The 16,689-nt window shown below is 31.2% G+C and overlaps 2 protein-coding genes across 2 annotated transcripts in view; both read left to right on the top strand.

The window, feature by feature from the left end:
• LOC134253414 (uncharacterized) overlaps window positions 1-16,689 on the top strand; it is a 230,129-nt gene that overhangs the window by 120,449 nt on the left and 92,991 nt on the right. The window lies entirely within an intron of this gene.
• On the top strand, window positions 263-16,212 carry LOC134253380 (VWFA and cache domain-containing protein 1-like). Its single transcript, XM_062735901.1, has 23 exons — window positions 263-602; window positions 2,125-2,187; window positions 2,641-2,802; window positions 3,092-3,297; window positions 4,172-4,322; window positions 5,085-5,292; window positions 5,773-5,895; window positions 6,398-6,477; window positions 6,744-6,882; window positions 7,050-7,326; window positions 7,642-7,753; window positions 7,851-8,031; window positions 9,313-9,449; window positions 9,798-9,973; window positions 10,149-10,256; window positions 10,769-10,885; window positions 11,284-11,380; window positions 13,327-13,422; window positions 13,669-13,812; window positions 14,784-14,887; window positions 15,029-15,154; window positions 15,449-15,564; window positions 15,720-16,212. Exons 1-23 carry the CDS (start codon window positions 432-434, stop codon window positions 16,037-16,039), a joined length of 3,414 nt encoding a protein of 1,137 aa, XP_062591885.1. The 5' UTR covers window positions 263-431; the 3' UTR covers window positions 16,040-16,212.

Consider the following 16,689-nt stretch of genomic DNA (forward strand, 5'->3'; position numbering starts at 1 on the left):
GTTGAATACTGTTTGTTATCTCCCTATATTTTATTGTTTAGAAATTTGTAGAGATTATATGAAGCATTAATTAATATTTCTATTATTCGTCTCGCTACCAGAGTTGTGCGATTTAACCATCGTAAAGAATTCAGCATTCGAATGTTTTTCAGAAAACAATATGTAGTGCATGAATGTGTAGCTGTTGTTTGCATCATATCTTTTTGCTGTAAAAATATAATATAATGTACATGTTTGCATTTTATAGCTGGTAGCCTGGGAAACAAAGACCTATAGAAATGTTTATGCAAAACTACACTGGGATTTCCGGGGAATTCCCAACCTGAGTATGAAGCCTGCAAAAAAGAAACAACATTAAGAAGCATGACCTACATTTGAAAGTTTGAAAAAAATACATTTAAAGACTTTGGAGTATAAAGAACATTAATTAAATGAAAGAAGGCCTAAATATTGCAATGTTAAGAAGCTTTTACATAGTTATAATTCTTCTCTTGGGGAGTTTTGAGCCAGCGAAGGGAACTAATGACCAAAGAATAAATGGTGATATACTGGCCGGCGAATTAAACAGAGTGGCAGATGCTGTAGGAAGGTCTTTTATACAGGTAATATTTAATGCAGGTAATATTTTACAAAGGTAATATTTTTAAACATGGCAAGTGCATATATAATTTTATAACAATCTGAGAAAAAATGGGAAAAATTCTTAATTTTAAATTTTCTCTTACACCAAGGAGGAACTCGTATATACTAACCAAGTTGAATGTAAAGCTTTTCTATTTCATCTTAATAACTTTTTTCTGATGACTTTTGCAAACAATTGAACTAAATGGGTTAATTTTCTGTCCATCATCATAAACGTAAATTTTATGTGACATCGGCTTGCTTTGATATGAAAAAAATATGCTTGGAAAATGAAACTTTATTCTTTTTCATATAGTCAAAGTCCTATTATATGCATTAATTTACATTAATCACCTGGTGACTGAGGTTTTTCATAATAATTGTTGGCCTATTGTATACATTGAGTTGTCGTCGAGTTTTTCCGTTGTTTGCCGATTGTGACAGGGAACTCACGGCGGGTGTGACCGGTCGGCAGTGAATGAAAATGCACTCCTCCAAGGCACTGATCCCATCTCTGACGATTTGGAGGTCCGTGTTTGCTGCTCAAATTTTGTGTTGATTAATGGACTTTAAAGCTTGGATACTGTTAAATATCTCCATATATTTCATTGTATTTTTTATTCACCATTTACATGTATTTTCTTGCTTTAGATTTAATCTCCTCATCTGTGTTGAATTTTTTAAAGATGCTTTTTTTCCAGAGTAGAATCAAACAGATATATTTTTCGGTTTTTTAAATACCCCTTTGGTTCAATTTTTAAGCATGCTTTTAGAATTCGAATGTCTTGTAACATCTGGAGTTTTAAAGAAGATAGTAGGTAATAAATTTACTAAACGCTAGAAATAAATGCGTATAATTCAATCAGAAGAAAGCATTTAAGTAACTAAGGACTATGTCACCCAAGTAAAACTCATTAAGCCTGAATCGCCGATATAAATTTGGAAAAGGCTTGTGTTGCCGACAAACTCGTCACCTCAGAATCGCTGATATGATATTTTTATGATCTGGTCGCCCGCATCACACAGTAGGTAGAACATTTACTGTTATAACCTAGCATTATCAAACCCAACTCCAAGATGTGGAGTAAGACAGTAAAAAACGAGCTCGCATAGGAGATAACTCGTAAAAGATCTACCGAGGATACAACTTGCAGTCCTCCAGTGCAAATGATAAAATACAATTTGGAAAGAAACGTTAAAATCAACCATAAGAAACGATTCGTAATTTTAAAGATTGTTTGCATACTTAAGTTGAAACAATTTAAAGAAGCAACAATTCAAAATAAGAAGCCTTCCTGTGCATTCACTAAAACGTGCAAGATTATCAAAAACAACTTGAAGAAAGGATCAACGTAACCTTTGTATTGCAGTCTTGCATGTGACTACTTAGCTTATGGCAATATTTTCAAGATATTGGAAAACATTTTTTTTCAAAGTCATATACACTAAGATATAAGCATTAAATAATACTGTCACGAAGTTGGATGTTTTTCTTTTGCTTAGGAAATATATAATAACATGCATTACAACGATCAACTTCGAGATGGACAAAGATTATCACAAGATGTAAGTTACATTTCTATTTCAATTAGTTATGTAATTATGGCAAAATATAGGTATAAATGTTATCAAGAAAGTAGAATCACATAACGGAAACAGAAAAACAGTTTGGTAGAACCTACTTGGCGAGCTATGGCATCATTGGTTAAGACATCTGAAATGAAGGAAAAAATAGGGACATATTTTTACAAGAATTGCTTATTGTAACTATGGTAACTAAAGACTATGGTAACTATAATGTAAATGTTGCTTTCAGGTTTAATGAACAACAAAATTAAAATCAATATTTTCTTAAAAGATGAAATGTATACCTCTCACAGTCATTACAAGCATTATAATAATTAATTAATATAACAATGAGGAATACTGTGCGCTAAATAGCGTTTTTCATAAGTTTGTAAAAAGGCAACGGATGCACAAAAATGCAAGTAAATTTCATTGTTACTAATATTTTTGCAGATTTCCAAGAAAATTGCTCAACGGATGGAAAGTATAAAAACTGCTTTAGTTGATCTTAAAAATACCATGGAGGATACATATGAGCAGATGACCTCTAGTATCAGGCACCAGGACTGCTGTGTGGACGGGACTTATCAGAAAAACCTTCACTTCAGAACCAGGGTGATTATTAACTTAGAAATGTTTTTCAAAGGTTTTACGTGGGTATTATTATTATCTTATTATAATTATTATTATTATTATTATTATTATTATTATTATATTAATAAAGCGCCTTATACAATAAAGCAATCATTCTTTTGTACTCTAACAACAAAGTAAAAATACATAGATAAAAATATAGACATTAAGACATAAAAATATAGGCATTATCAGGAATAAAGGTAAATGTTGATCCTTGGACGTATGGGTTTAATCAGAGACAATAATTTCTTTTGATTAAATTTTTCAGGTATCGGTAGATAGTTTTTGCTACAGTAAGCCAAGCTACGTAGAAAATGCCAACATAAAATATCCCACCATGGATATACTGACTACAATGAAAGACAACCATCAAAATAATAAAAACCTCCAGTTTCAATACATTGCATTTACTTCAGGACTATTTATTAATTACCCGTCAACTAAGTTGACTGATTGCAACTCGTTTGATCCACGGACTCCCCATGATAATACTGCGTTAAAACGTGAAATGAACGCTTTTTTTTCAATATTTTCCTATTACTAATTTACATATTATTACCTTGAAATGTACGTTACCTACTCCATATTCTGACATCGTTCGGTACTTAGACTTCACCAGTAACTAATTAAATGTAAGCGAAGAGAAACCAATGTTCTATATAATTTGAGTTATTTGAGAGACTCTTTTACCAGTCATTAAAAGGAACATTCAGAAAAAAAGTAAGAACATGTTATCTCAAAAATGTTAAAAGATGTATTAGCTAATACATCTTTTATTGCATTCAAACCACCATAACACGTACAGGGTGTCTAAAGGTTTTTAAAGCATACGGTTTAGTTTGACGTCACAATCGTTGAACGCCGATGAAGCGCAAACGTCATCAGCGAAAATAAAAAATCACGCTCACATAGACCAGAAGCTGTTACGTTGGCTCTTCCATTAACTGTAGCGTACTCGAAGGATAAAACATAGGTTTTTGAATATAAATCACATTTGCAGTCAAGTTAGATCTAGAGAATTACAAAATATAAATATAAGCAATGAATCATTATTATTTGAAATATATAGTCTCATAACTGCAACGGTGTGTGCAAACATATTTTCATAACGCGCTTACACTCGTTACTCAATTTGTTTGCACACACCGTTGCAGTTGTGAGACTATGTCTTTCAAAAAAATAATGATTCATTGCTTAATTATTCCTTCGATCGAGAACGATCATCTTCATGATAAAACCTGTTTCTCTTTTTCTTGCTTTTTATTTCCAAAAAATATAACTGGATAGCAAAAAAGCTGTCCTTAGAATATGTATGACTATTTACTTATATTAATTTGTTTTCCTTTCAAATCAGGCCATACTTCGTGTCCAGTACAACCTCTAAACCAAGAGATGTGGTGCTTGTCTTAGATATTTCCGCTTCTATGAGCGGAGACAAATTAAGAGAGACAAGAGATGCCGCCATAACTGTCATGGAAACCCTTAGCGTTCATGACAGGGTATATATTGTTTCTTTTACTCCTCAATGACACCTGATCCCACCTCTGATGTTTTTGAGGTCCGTGTTTGCTCTGCTCCTATTTTTTTCATTGTTTTATGGACTTTTGATCTTGAATGAAGTTCGTTATTTCCATATGTTTCATTTGTTTAAAAAACTGTAGGTTAATTCATGATGAAAAATATTAGCCTCTGTCAAAATTCAAGCTTTAGAATAAAATTGTATGGCAAGCAGAGTTATAATACACAAGATTTATTTTAAATGATTGTCGCAACAATAGCTTAATAACAAGAAATGTAAGCTAATATTCTTCGGGTAACTTTGAAAAGTCCATAAGGAAAAAGGAACAGAAATTCAAACAAAAAAAGACTCTGAAAAAAAAAAATTGCACTTAGCTTATAGGTAGAAACCCTTTACTTCTAACTTATTGAATCTTCATTCATGAGGAAATCGAAGTGTTGGGTATATGACAAAAAGAGCATGAATGTATATGTTGTACGTTTGTTGTTAAACGTCCCTCTCAGGAAATTTTCATTCATATGAAGATATAAGCCCCAAAACATCTTTCTATAATGCTTACGTATTTATCAAATTCCTATATTTCTTTACTGTGATGGTTAGAGGGTTCAAGATAAATAAAGATATTTCAAAATAACTGAAACACTTCATGTCTCCAATTTCAATTATACTATTTTTTTAAATTCACAAATTTATCACTAGCATATAAAATAACTTCCACCATACCATGCCTTTATTTTAATAGATTGCTATTGTATTATTTAACAACGTGGCAAGCAGTCCAAATGATTGTTACGATGAACAACTTGTTCCAGTGACACGCACAACCAAAGATGTGCTTAAAAAATTCATTACTTCAAAAGGAGCAGAAGGAGGGTCGAATTATGAAGTGGGTTTACGTAAAGCATTCGGATATTTTAAAACCAACTCAACCGAACAGAATGCGGCCAGAGGTTAGTGTAAACTGGTACTTTTTTATGGAAAGTTTCATGTCTGATGTTGGTATCAAATTGTAAAAAAAAAATCCCCGTCTTCTCCAAAATAGATTAACAATGATAGCACAATGTTTGTGTATTTTGCATCGATGTTATTTAGTTCCACAACACATAAGAAAACATCTGCCGAGGCATGAAATATTAGAATGTTGAATCATGCTGTCTTAACACTTTGTTAGAAAAGGAAAATAAGATTGATAAGGTCTGAATCACACTTTGTGACAAAGTCGTGAAATAGACGACATTCATGAAAAACAGTTTTTATGCACTACATTTTCAAAATCAGTTTCAAATGGATTTTTAATGCAACTGTTTTGTAAAATGCAATGTAATTCGCAGATGCACTTGGGCCTGTCTAACAAAAGAGCTCACGACTAACACCAAAAACTTTACAAGTTTAGGATCAGGCTATTTAGATAATTTCGATTTTTATTTTAGATATGATTATTTTGTTTGTGACTGATGGGACTAACAGTGGAGGCAACCCCCTTGAGGTTATCAAGAACGAGAATCAGAAAATACAAAACAGAGTTGTCATCAACACGTACGGATTAGGAAATAGTAAGCGTAATATTAATAAGGGAGCAATTGAAGAGTGGGTAAATATATAGTAAAGTACTGAAGATAAATTAACATTGATATGCATTCCATAAGGATCCATACAAAGCTTCAGATATAGCACAGTATTACCTAGTATCTAATGTATAGCGGCATATAGATAAGTATCTGTAGCAATTTTTAACAAATAGCCAAACGCAATGCTTTTGGTTTCTGAAAAATAAGAGATTTGTTTGTAATGCTGTAGGTAAAAATTCTCATTATAGTGGTTTACAAATTATGTATGAATATTTTTTTTTTATATTTGAGATGGGATTTATTTTTGTGGTTTTTGGGGGTGCTCTCTCTCTCTCTCTCTCTCTTAAATTTATTTTCTTCATGGAACACACTTTTTCACGTTTTCCAAATCTTATGACATTTGTGAGTATAGTATTTTGTTAATTGGAGAGAATAATATTAAAATAAATATATACGTTTGTGCATGCTCTTGTTGTGTCTCTTTTAGGTTTAAGCAGCCAAGTCAAAGAGCTGTTGGTGAATATGTCTAAACAGACATTGCATGACGATTCATATGGTTACGTTACAGTAAGCATTAAATATATTAAAAGACATATTTTGAGATTTTATCAAAATTTATCATTAAAATAGGCTGAAAACAATAGTACACATATTTGAATTCGATCAGTCGTAATTATAAGTAATAATATATTTACCGGGATGTAAATAAAGGTTGGCACGTGATCTAAACCACCATTCAGTCCTTCGGCCTGCATGGGATTTGATCACATGACAAAGCCGTATTTACATTTTGAAAAATGTTTTAAAAATATGCATGCTTCTTTATAATACAGCCCGGGAAATCCTACACCTTAACAGACGCCATGTTGCCGTCCCTTCGGGAGGCTATGGGAACCTATTACGACTATTCCAGCGTCTCCATATCTCAGACACCAACATACACACAGCCCTATAAAGATTTCTTTAGTAAAGGTATAATTTTAATCGTAATTTATTATGAACGCAAAGAGTAAAGTTTTTAATAAAGCAAGAAAGAAACTTGTAAAATCGAATTTCTTTTCATATAATTATAATGAATAACACTTCAAACTTCATGAAATAAACCAGATGAGAACAGTTACAGCTTAATTGCGTTTTAGAGTTTGTGGTGACGGGTTGTCTCCCCATTGGAAACAGAGGGACTTTTGTTGGGGTAGCTTGCGCTGATATTCTGCTCAGTGAGCTGGTAACAGAAATTATTTACCTTCAGCAAGGAGAATTTTCTTATGTTTTTATCATTGACGGCGCGGAAAGGACATTGATTCATCCGCTTCTTCCAGATCCTCGTGATGTCAATGCGACAGAGTATGACGTCAATAACATCTTCAACTTTGAAAGATCTGGAGATGTCCATGTAGTTATAGATTCCATGAAAAGGCAAATATGATTTAATGCATATTGACATTTGAATGTCTTTTGAATAGCCTTTCTCCATAGAATTGATTTCTTTTTGAGAAAAAAACTTCAGTTGGTTTTAGATATATCGTCCTCGAGAAACTCTAATTAAAAATCAAAATGCGAACAAATACAGTTTTTATTTCCTTAGATTATTACATATAGTTGTTCATTAATCAAAATTTACATTGTACTATCCGCTTTTGAAATAATCATTATCATGAAAGGATATTTATTATTATCTTTTAAAATACAAAATTATTTTTATTTTCTTAAATTAAAATTTTCTTCAAACAGGGCTGAGACAGGACAAAGGAGCCTGTTGACTACTATTTATGAGACTAGAGGAGACAGATTGTTGGATGGCGATTCCAAAAGGGAGCTTGATGCTGTATATTACTGGGCTCCGGTAAAATATTCCACCGAAATTTTCCACTTTTCAAATTATCCAAAATTTGTAAAGAAAATAATAGTTTATGAACAGATTGTAAAATAAATATTTATAGATCGTTGCTTCTGGGAGTAACTTATCTCTTTGTTTGGTGATGGCAAAAAACAACAGCCTAACGTCCTTGGCGTTCCATTCTCGGCCATCTGTCCAGAGCAATGATTTCGTGTACCATCGTTGGGACCTAACAACCTGGCCCCAGCCCTTCTGCAGGCATTTCAATAGATATGCAACAAAAGGTTTCTATAGTTTTATGTAAATATGATTATAAAATTTTTATTATAAGATGAAGTTTCAAAAGTAAAATCTTAAAAATCTTTGACATATTTGGGTGTACCTACGAATTTCAGTCTAATAGTTTAATTACTATGTTTAAGTACTCCTTTTTAACTTTTGAAAATTTTAAATATAAAATAACCCCTTCTATGGCATATACGCATTTCTACGCGTCTGACATGAAAAACCAGTATAGTGTAAAGAAACATTCATAAATCTGTTCATACTGCAAATGTCAGAATAATTCTTGCACTGTTGAAAAGACAAAATAATTACAATAAAATAATATACAGAAATTCCTTTTCTGGTTGCACTAGTTTTTTTGCTAGCTCGAGTTAAACTTCCCACACTATTCGAGCAATTTTGACGTGATCGAAATCAACGCGGTGGTAACACGTCTGTTTTTTGGGGAGCATCACATTTTATAACAGTTTTAAAAATTAAATGAATTTAGATTAATAACCCAATCTGATAATATTTAAACTTATGAATTAGATTTAAAAAACAAACATGCTTTATAATTAAGAAAATTTATTTGAATTTGGCAGAAGTTTTAACACTATTTAACAAAGCAAAAAGAAAAAAAATAAGAAGAAAAAAAAGAATATATAAATTCCAGTATGATTATGTATTTTTCGTAACAATGGCAACGGTAATAATATTTTTAAAAAATTATTTTTAGAAACTATACAATATTTGCTTTCAGAATATATACCCATTGGTATATACAATTATAACAAGAAATACCCGAAAAAATGCCTTGAAATCTTGATATCGGTTTCTTTAGAAATGCTTAAAATCTTTGCCATGTAAGGCTATTCTTTCCACGTGTAAAAATCATATTTTAATATGAGTTATTCTGCCATTCTGGGTTACATACTATCCTACGTCACTACGTAGTTTTACGAATACCAAGAACATGACATCCCTGCAGGATATAAGTAATCATTGTGTGACGTTTGTCCCCATGTTTTTTTAATTAGAAAGTTATTGACCGAACATATACTGTAGGCTTTTCCTGCCCTGCACTCCAAAAATAGCTTAAGATAAAATATGTTCACACCCTGGGGATCCTAAACATATTTGGGCTTCAGTTCATATGCAATACGAAACTAAAAATCTGATACGAGTCCAGTCACAGATGTAGAATAGACAAATTAGGTGAACATTGTAAAGAAATAATAATAGTTGAAGAGACATGCAAAAAAAGAAGTTTGAATTTTATAACACTGTTTATATTCAAGCTAAAACAACAATCAAGCTTACGCCAGACGCATTCTTGGATCCGTATGAATACACGTTTGTTGAAGAGACCGAGTCCAGGATTAAGCAGTATGAGGACTATTTGTCTGGAAAAATTACAACCAATCCTGGTTTAAAGGTAGGGCATTCAGTGTACAGTTTACGATGTAATCCTTATCAAATAAATATTATTAGTTTATATTATGCTTTCTACACAAACATTTACATTATTTATCATCATAAACACATTGATTCTTACATTTGATTTAAGCAACATCATTTATCCTTAAATTCAATATATAAAATTGTTTTTACCAACTCTTGATTTACAAGGATACCATATTCAATGGTGTTTGCATTGATGCTTTGTAATTTTTTTTGTGGCAAATATAAGAATTAGAATTTTCTGGACTTAATGACTTGTACATGACAACGAATTTCTTCAAAACTAGTCTGATGTAAAATTAATCTAAAGGAAATTTTAAAGGTGGAGGCAATCAATTCTATAAGAGTCACATACCCCATTGAAAGGTTTTGGAAGACTGTATCTTATCAAGATGCTCCATATCTAGTTTGGCGATACATAATGACTGAAGATGGTGTCCAACGAATTTATCCAGGCGTCCGCCTTACCAATGATTATGATCACAAAATTAGACCGTGGTGTGTAAAGATTAAAAAATAAATCTATATTTTGGATAAAAATATTGTCATTTACGTTAATTTCTAAGACATTGAAGAAAGAAAAGAAAAGGCACCTCGTCCTGGAATGCAATATTTTGAGTTTCTATGTAAATTGTGGAATTTTGATCGAAATATTTTTTAATCATTCTACCAGGTACCGCCGAACAGTTGCACAGAAATTGATTAACGTGGTGTCTGCTCCGTATGAAGACTCGTGGGGATCCGGTAAAGTTATAACGCTATCAAGGGTAATTTTGAAAAGGTATACTCAATATTGTTTGCGTCTTAATTCTTTTTTAGGTCGAAATAATGGACTGTTAAAATGGTTCACTTTGTTTTGCTGAAATTGTTTAGTATGAGTGAAATATCACCATGTAGATAACGAACAATAATTAACCGATCAAACACATACCTTTGAAACATCAGTGGTGGGATTAGGTGCGATAAAGGATTATGTACCCCCGGTCGAGCGGTATACTCCCCGTGTGTGCGCCGTTATGACAGGACTAACGGAAAAAAGATCCACAAACAATTAATTTTAAATATATGGCATAAAATTTTGTATGAAAACCTTTAGTTTACTTCATCATGATAGACTGTTGATATCGTTTTATCATCAACGTAATTGTCAATAGCGCTTGTCTCCATTTAATATTACATGTAGTATCAATGTAAATGTTGTCCTACTTCATTTCACATTATAATGCTAAATCAGAGAAAGTTTGTTGTCATTCTTTTATTTGCACTAATTTGTTCTACTTATATATATTCCAGTGCAACGAATCCTAAGTCTAAAACAGAGGCAGTTATTGGAACAGACTTCTCCATTTATCATTTTCACCAACTGTTAAAAGATAAATATCCAATATGTGCCAACAAAACATTGTATAGGTAATATCAAGTCTTATCGTGCTTGCCTTTTTTTAAAAATATTATTATAAAGACAGCTTGAAAATTGTTACTTTAGCATTATTTATGATAACATTTTTTTTAAAACAATATGAAATATAATATCAGATGTTTATATTTTATATTTAAAAAAACAAAATTTTTTATTCATTATAGTGTTTTTATAAAAGGTTTTTTGGAAAGTTGAAATGATCTTTTTTTTATTTGCTTATAGATATTTATTTATAAGTGATATTTTAATGCCTTTAAATCTCTTTTAGATAGTAAGCCTGAGAAAGTATAACGTAATAGATTAGATAATTTTATATTTTAGTATAGTGATAGACAATAGTAATCGTGAGATAGTATAACGTAAGGTATGAAATAATTTTATATTTTAGCTGTATAGTGATAGACAATAGTGGATTCCTTGTTATGCACCCTTTTTACATTGAGACCACGTCTCCAGTTAAAAATCGAATCCATATCTCCTACATGGTAAGTTATTTCTATGTCAATAAATGAGTAAAGAACCAATCCACATCACATGTTATTTCATCATTTAAAAACAATTTCATAACACCTACAAGGTGTAAATTTACTTATCTTGCCATTGGTCATTTGAAAAAATATTCTGTTTGTACACACAAGTACTCAGAAATTAAAATCGAAAGATGCTTGAGTTGCTGATCGACAATATCTACTAGTTTGATGTTGTTTTTGGAGACCAGGTCTTCCAGCAATCTATTGGAATTCCCATTGGTACCAATTGCGCCTCGTTTTTTTATTTTTTATAAATCTGAAGCAGAATTTGTGCAAAATCTTATGCGTGAAAAGAAGAAAACACTTGCTGTGGCCTTCAACTCGACATTTAGATAGATCGACGACGTATTGTCAATTAACAATGGTTAAATCCATTCTTATGTCGATACGATATATCCTGCTGAGCTTGAGATAAAAGATACCACAGAGTCTGAAACATTTGTTTAATTTTGGATATTGTACTTGAAAAAGACGTTAATGGTAATCTAACAACTTAGCTCAATGAAAACGTGATGACTTAAACTTTTTTATCAACTTCCCTTATTTATGCAGCAATATACCTTCATCAACTGCTTACGGAGTTTATAAATCTCAAATGATTCGATACGCAAGAGCATGCTCTACGTATGTACAATTTCTAGAACGATGTAAATTATTGACAAACAAGTTGATGAAACAAGAATATCAAGAATATAAGAAGCTATTAAATTTGTGGAATAATAGAATTCCTAAGAATAATGTTTAAAGTTTCTATAACATATAGAAGCAGACATTGGTATTGATCCGGTTCTAATTTTACACAAATAAAATAAAATATAAAAAAATTATGATTTTCACTTTTCTATTGATTTTGAGAATAAGCAATATAGTTTATTATAATTGTGAATTAGTCATATTATTTTAATGGTAAAATTATCGATAAGACCTATATGTCATTAGAACTTATACAAAATTCTTAATTGCTTTTAAAGACCTAAATCTTTTTAATTTTCTTTTAAGCAAACTAACCTGAGGTCTATTTTTATTGATTGATTTAATTTTTATTATTTAAAAATTTTACATTGAATAATTGAAAAAATTGATATTTCAAAAATGGGGGGTTTACGTCTTCAAAAGACTGTTTTAAATTTCATGTTTTTGAATAGATATAATTCTCAATAGTTTTAAAGAAAAAATATATTTCAAATTTTCTCTAGGTAAATGAATATTTTTGATCTTCATAAGTTTTAATCTAAATTTGATGTGATTTGGTTTAAGAGAAATATGATATCTTTTTTATGTGCAATTTTGGCTGTTGAGTTTTTAGAGGTATGTGTGCTGAGACATGTTGTATGAAAATCAATCTGCAAAGATATGTCTTTTAAGGGTGTTTTTTTTAGACTTGTTCAAAGTATCAAATTGAAAAATTATCAGTTTGACAGAAAATTCTGAAAGTACGGACCTACCTTAAATATTAGTAATTGTGAATTAGTCATATTATTTTAATGTTAAATTATCGAAATGAGAATAAAAACGGAACTATTGAGATTCAGTATAAATTTCCAGAATATTAGAATATATTACGTGATTCAATTATCAAGTCTTTTGAGTCTTTTTCGAGACTTTTGAGAAATATGTTTGTCTGAAATCTTAAAGATTCTACTTCAGAGGACGAGGGTGGCCATTTTTAGACTATATTAATTTCCTTTAGACGAAGAGCCCCATACGAAGATATATAAAAATGATCAAACTTCAAAACTAAAATGTATGAATTTTGTCTTTGCCTAACGATAGTTTATAGCTTAAGATATCATATCTAAAAAATGAAGTTATATATGATGGTTAATTTTTTGACCCCTCAGCCTCCTTGATATTTATTTACAAATTTTATACAATGTTAACCTTTCCATTTTGTTTGGCAGGAGGGCAGAATATCTCGTTCTCTGATATCAACTGGTATCATGTACCGTCAACCTTGCAGAGACACAGAAAACAAAAAGGAACAGTTCACATACAGGGTAAACACATTTGAGCTGTCAGAATTAAATAAATGACATTTATATTCGTCATTGTGCTCTTATACATCAAAAACCGTTTTTGTAAAATTAAAAATTTGAAGTCCCCCAAACATGCTATAGGTATATCAAAATATCAGTGTCCTGCCAAGATCAGAATGTTAAAGAAGAAGTTAAAATATCTATTATATATGTTATCCTATGCTGGGCATAAAAAATTATCAACTAATTACATCATCGTCTTTTCAGGTCAAATTACTACGGTCACAGCTGAGTGGTTTGGTAGATCCCATTGAAAAATACGAAATACGCCCAGTCCCTGGATCGAATGTTTTCTTGATACTTAAAGAAATAGTATCCAATGATGACTCATCAACATGCTGTTCTACGCCGGTACATTTCCTACTCTCACTAGATAAGTAAATGGTAATCTAACAACCAAGCTTTATGACAAACGAGATGACTTTAAATTTTCAATCGTCAACTTCCCTTACTTAAGCAGCAGTATACTTTCATCACCTGCATAAGGTGTTTATATTTCTGTTGATTTGATACGCAAGAGCATGCTCTACGTATGAACAATTTTTAAAAAGAAGTTATTGACAAACAAGTTGTTGAAACAAGTATATCAACAGTGTCATTTAAAGTCATCATTTCGTAAGTTCTATGGTCAATACAATGAACTTGTCAGTAAATACAATTTATCATTGAGTCAAATGCTGACTGACGTTTTCCACACTAATTTTTTGACCATTATATACACAATGAATTGTCGACATCATTTCCCGATCATGACAAGGAGAAAACGATGGATGTGACTGGTCAGCAGGGGATGCTCACTCCTCCATGAAACATATGGAGATAACGCACAGTATTCAAAATGAAAAGTCCATAAAACAATACAAATTAAAACAGGAGCAGAGGAAACACGGACCTGCAAAACATCAGAGGTGGGATCCATACTACATGATCCCACCTCCAATGTTTTAAGGTCCTGTTTGATCTGCTCCACATTTTTGTATTCTTTAATAGACTTTTGAGCTTAAATACTGCTTATCATCTCCATAAATTTTATTTATTAATTTCATATTTGACTTTATAATGTTAAACTTTCTGCAGCAAAGAATATTAAGTAAGCCTTCCTGCATATATACATTTTAATTCGGTTCCCCATGTTCAGATTATTCGAAAGAGAGGTTTGGTAAGACAACATTTATTGTACTATTCAATAACATTACCTGGGTAAATGTGAAAAGCTTATACATAAATTAACCAAGGGACAATAATCCACATATTTGATATCAATATAATAAATAACGAGTTTTATATAAATATAATTACTTTTCACTTTTATATTTATTCAGAGTTCCTCTTCTCCCAGTTCTGTACAATGCGGAGAAGACACCTGTTCATGTCTTTGCTACAAGACCATAGATTTCAACGAATGTGAAAATAAATATGAAAACATGTAAGGAAAGGTCAAAAACATGTCCAAAAATTTCAATTTCCACTGTAATCCATTTCTACATTCAGAGGCATTTCTTTAACACTTCTGTTTTTCTCTTTTTTTTCAAGCAATTTTAATCAATGAATTTGTAAATGTTGATAGGGAAGGAATAGATCCTTGTAATCCAAAGCTACCAACTCTTGAGTCTGTTAGTGTACCCGAAGAAGAAAAAACTAGAAATCTGGAAACCTGTTTTCCGACCAGTTGCCCTTGTCGAAAAACAGAAAGGCAAGTTGTAAATTCTGAGTATATTTATAATTTATTTTGTTGTATATAGTACAAACTTTTGGGAAAATCTGTCCAAAAGTCGACAAAATTCTTTTTTTTTGTTTCTAATATCCCTTTCATTGACTCTGCATATCTTTTTATTGAGGCTGCAGTCAATTAATTATTAAAAACTATATTGTTTCTTATCATGGAGTAAATTCAAAATAATCCTTATATATATATATATATATATATATATATATATATATATATATATATATATATATATATATATATATATATATATATATATAGTGAATGCTTCCGTACCTCTGGTTGTTCTTGGTGCACAAGTTCAATAGACGGAGCTTTGGTTAAAGGGTTTTGTGACTTGAAGGAAACCTGTCCCTCCAAGCAGTGTCTCAAAAAAGGTAAACTTTTCCTTGTCCTATTTAATAAAGAGAAACTTATCCGTTTTTCATGTGTATTACTTTTTGGGACAACCCTTGTTATTTAAAACAGTTAGACGTTTCTTGGAATATAAGCGTCAGAAATACATGTAACGAGACTCTACTGAATCTTTCAGAGTGTGGTCCAAAATGTTGTGGACCTCAGTGCAAGGGACCACCAGAACCCGAGGGCCAAACGATGCTGTATGTTGGTTCGTCTGTAGGTGCCGTACTTGTCATCGTCATCATTATTTCCATCGTTGTAATAGTCGTAAAATGTAGGCGAAGACAAAATCATGGACACGATGGGACATATATTGAACCAACCCACGTACATGGAAGCAGATCGGTTTGTTCCTCTAATGAATCTGTAGATTATGAACACTCACACAATTTTTATGTCACTAGACAATTCAGTGAAACTTCAGAGGAAAACCATAGTGAGCCAGAAACCTAACGGAAAATTAAGAAATTTGAATGTATGACTAGTTTATTACAAGGTTTTTACATAAGTATACTGTAGTTGAGATTAATTTTGCTTTGAATATAACATTCTCAAATAGAATATGATTTTATATATATGTATGGTAATTTATAATACAATAAGAAATGTCAAAAATTTTTATCGTTTGTATACACGAACAATTAAATTAACAAGCAAAAGTTTATGAATAAGTGTTATTAACGGACAGTTACTCATTAGTAATTGAGTTCGATGATAAAAGGAATATGTGAAATACACGTAGAGAGACAAAGTGCACATGGACCATCACAAATACAGAAAAATAAAACTCCAAAGCGTGGCAGTAAAATCAGATCTTTGATTTTCAAAATTTTATTTCAGAATTTATTGAACCTTCAAATAAAGTATATATTGTATTCTCTCTGTTTTTCTATATAACATTTGGTAAAGTACGTATTTCTTTTAAGTAAAAGATCGAGAAGGGTCTGTGAAATATATATGGAGATAACGAACAGTATCCAAGCTCAAAAGTCCATTAAACACTTACCATTTCAAATTTCTAAAATGGTTTTAAGTTCTAAAATCATGTTAATAAATTTTTTTCAAATTTCTAAATTTATAAAAAAAATAATAATAATAATTAA

Source organism: Saccostrea cucullata, unplaced genomic scaffold, assembly GCF_032062105.1.
Source record: "Saccostrea cucullata isolate Sc308-1 unplaced genomic scaffold, CSIRO_AGI_Scuc_v1 ctg68, whole genome shotgun sequence".
NCBI lineage: Eukaryota > Metazoa > Mollusca > Bivalvia > Ostreida > Ostreidae > Saccostrea > Saccostrea cuccullata.

Bases quoted from the DNA above. Each gene is read 5' to 3' on its own strand.
- LOC134253380 (XM_062735901.1), top strand. From the start codon at position 432: ATGAAAGAAGGCCTAAATATTGCAATGTTAAGAAGCTTTTACATAGTT. The intron at 9,974-10,148 runs GTGTGTAAAGAT...TCATTCTACCAG, and splicing joins GATCACAAAATTAGACCGTG to GTACCGCCGAACAGTTGCAC. The intron at 13,813-14,783 runs GTACATTTCCTA...ATATTTATTCAG, and splicing joins CAACATGCTGTTCTACGCCG to AGTTCCTCTTCTCCCAGTTC.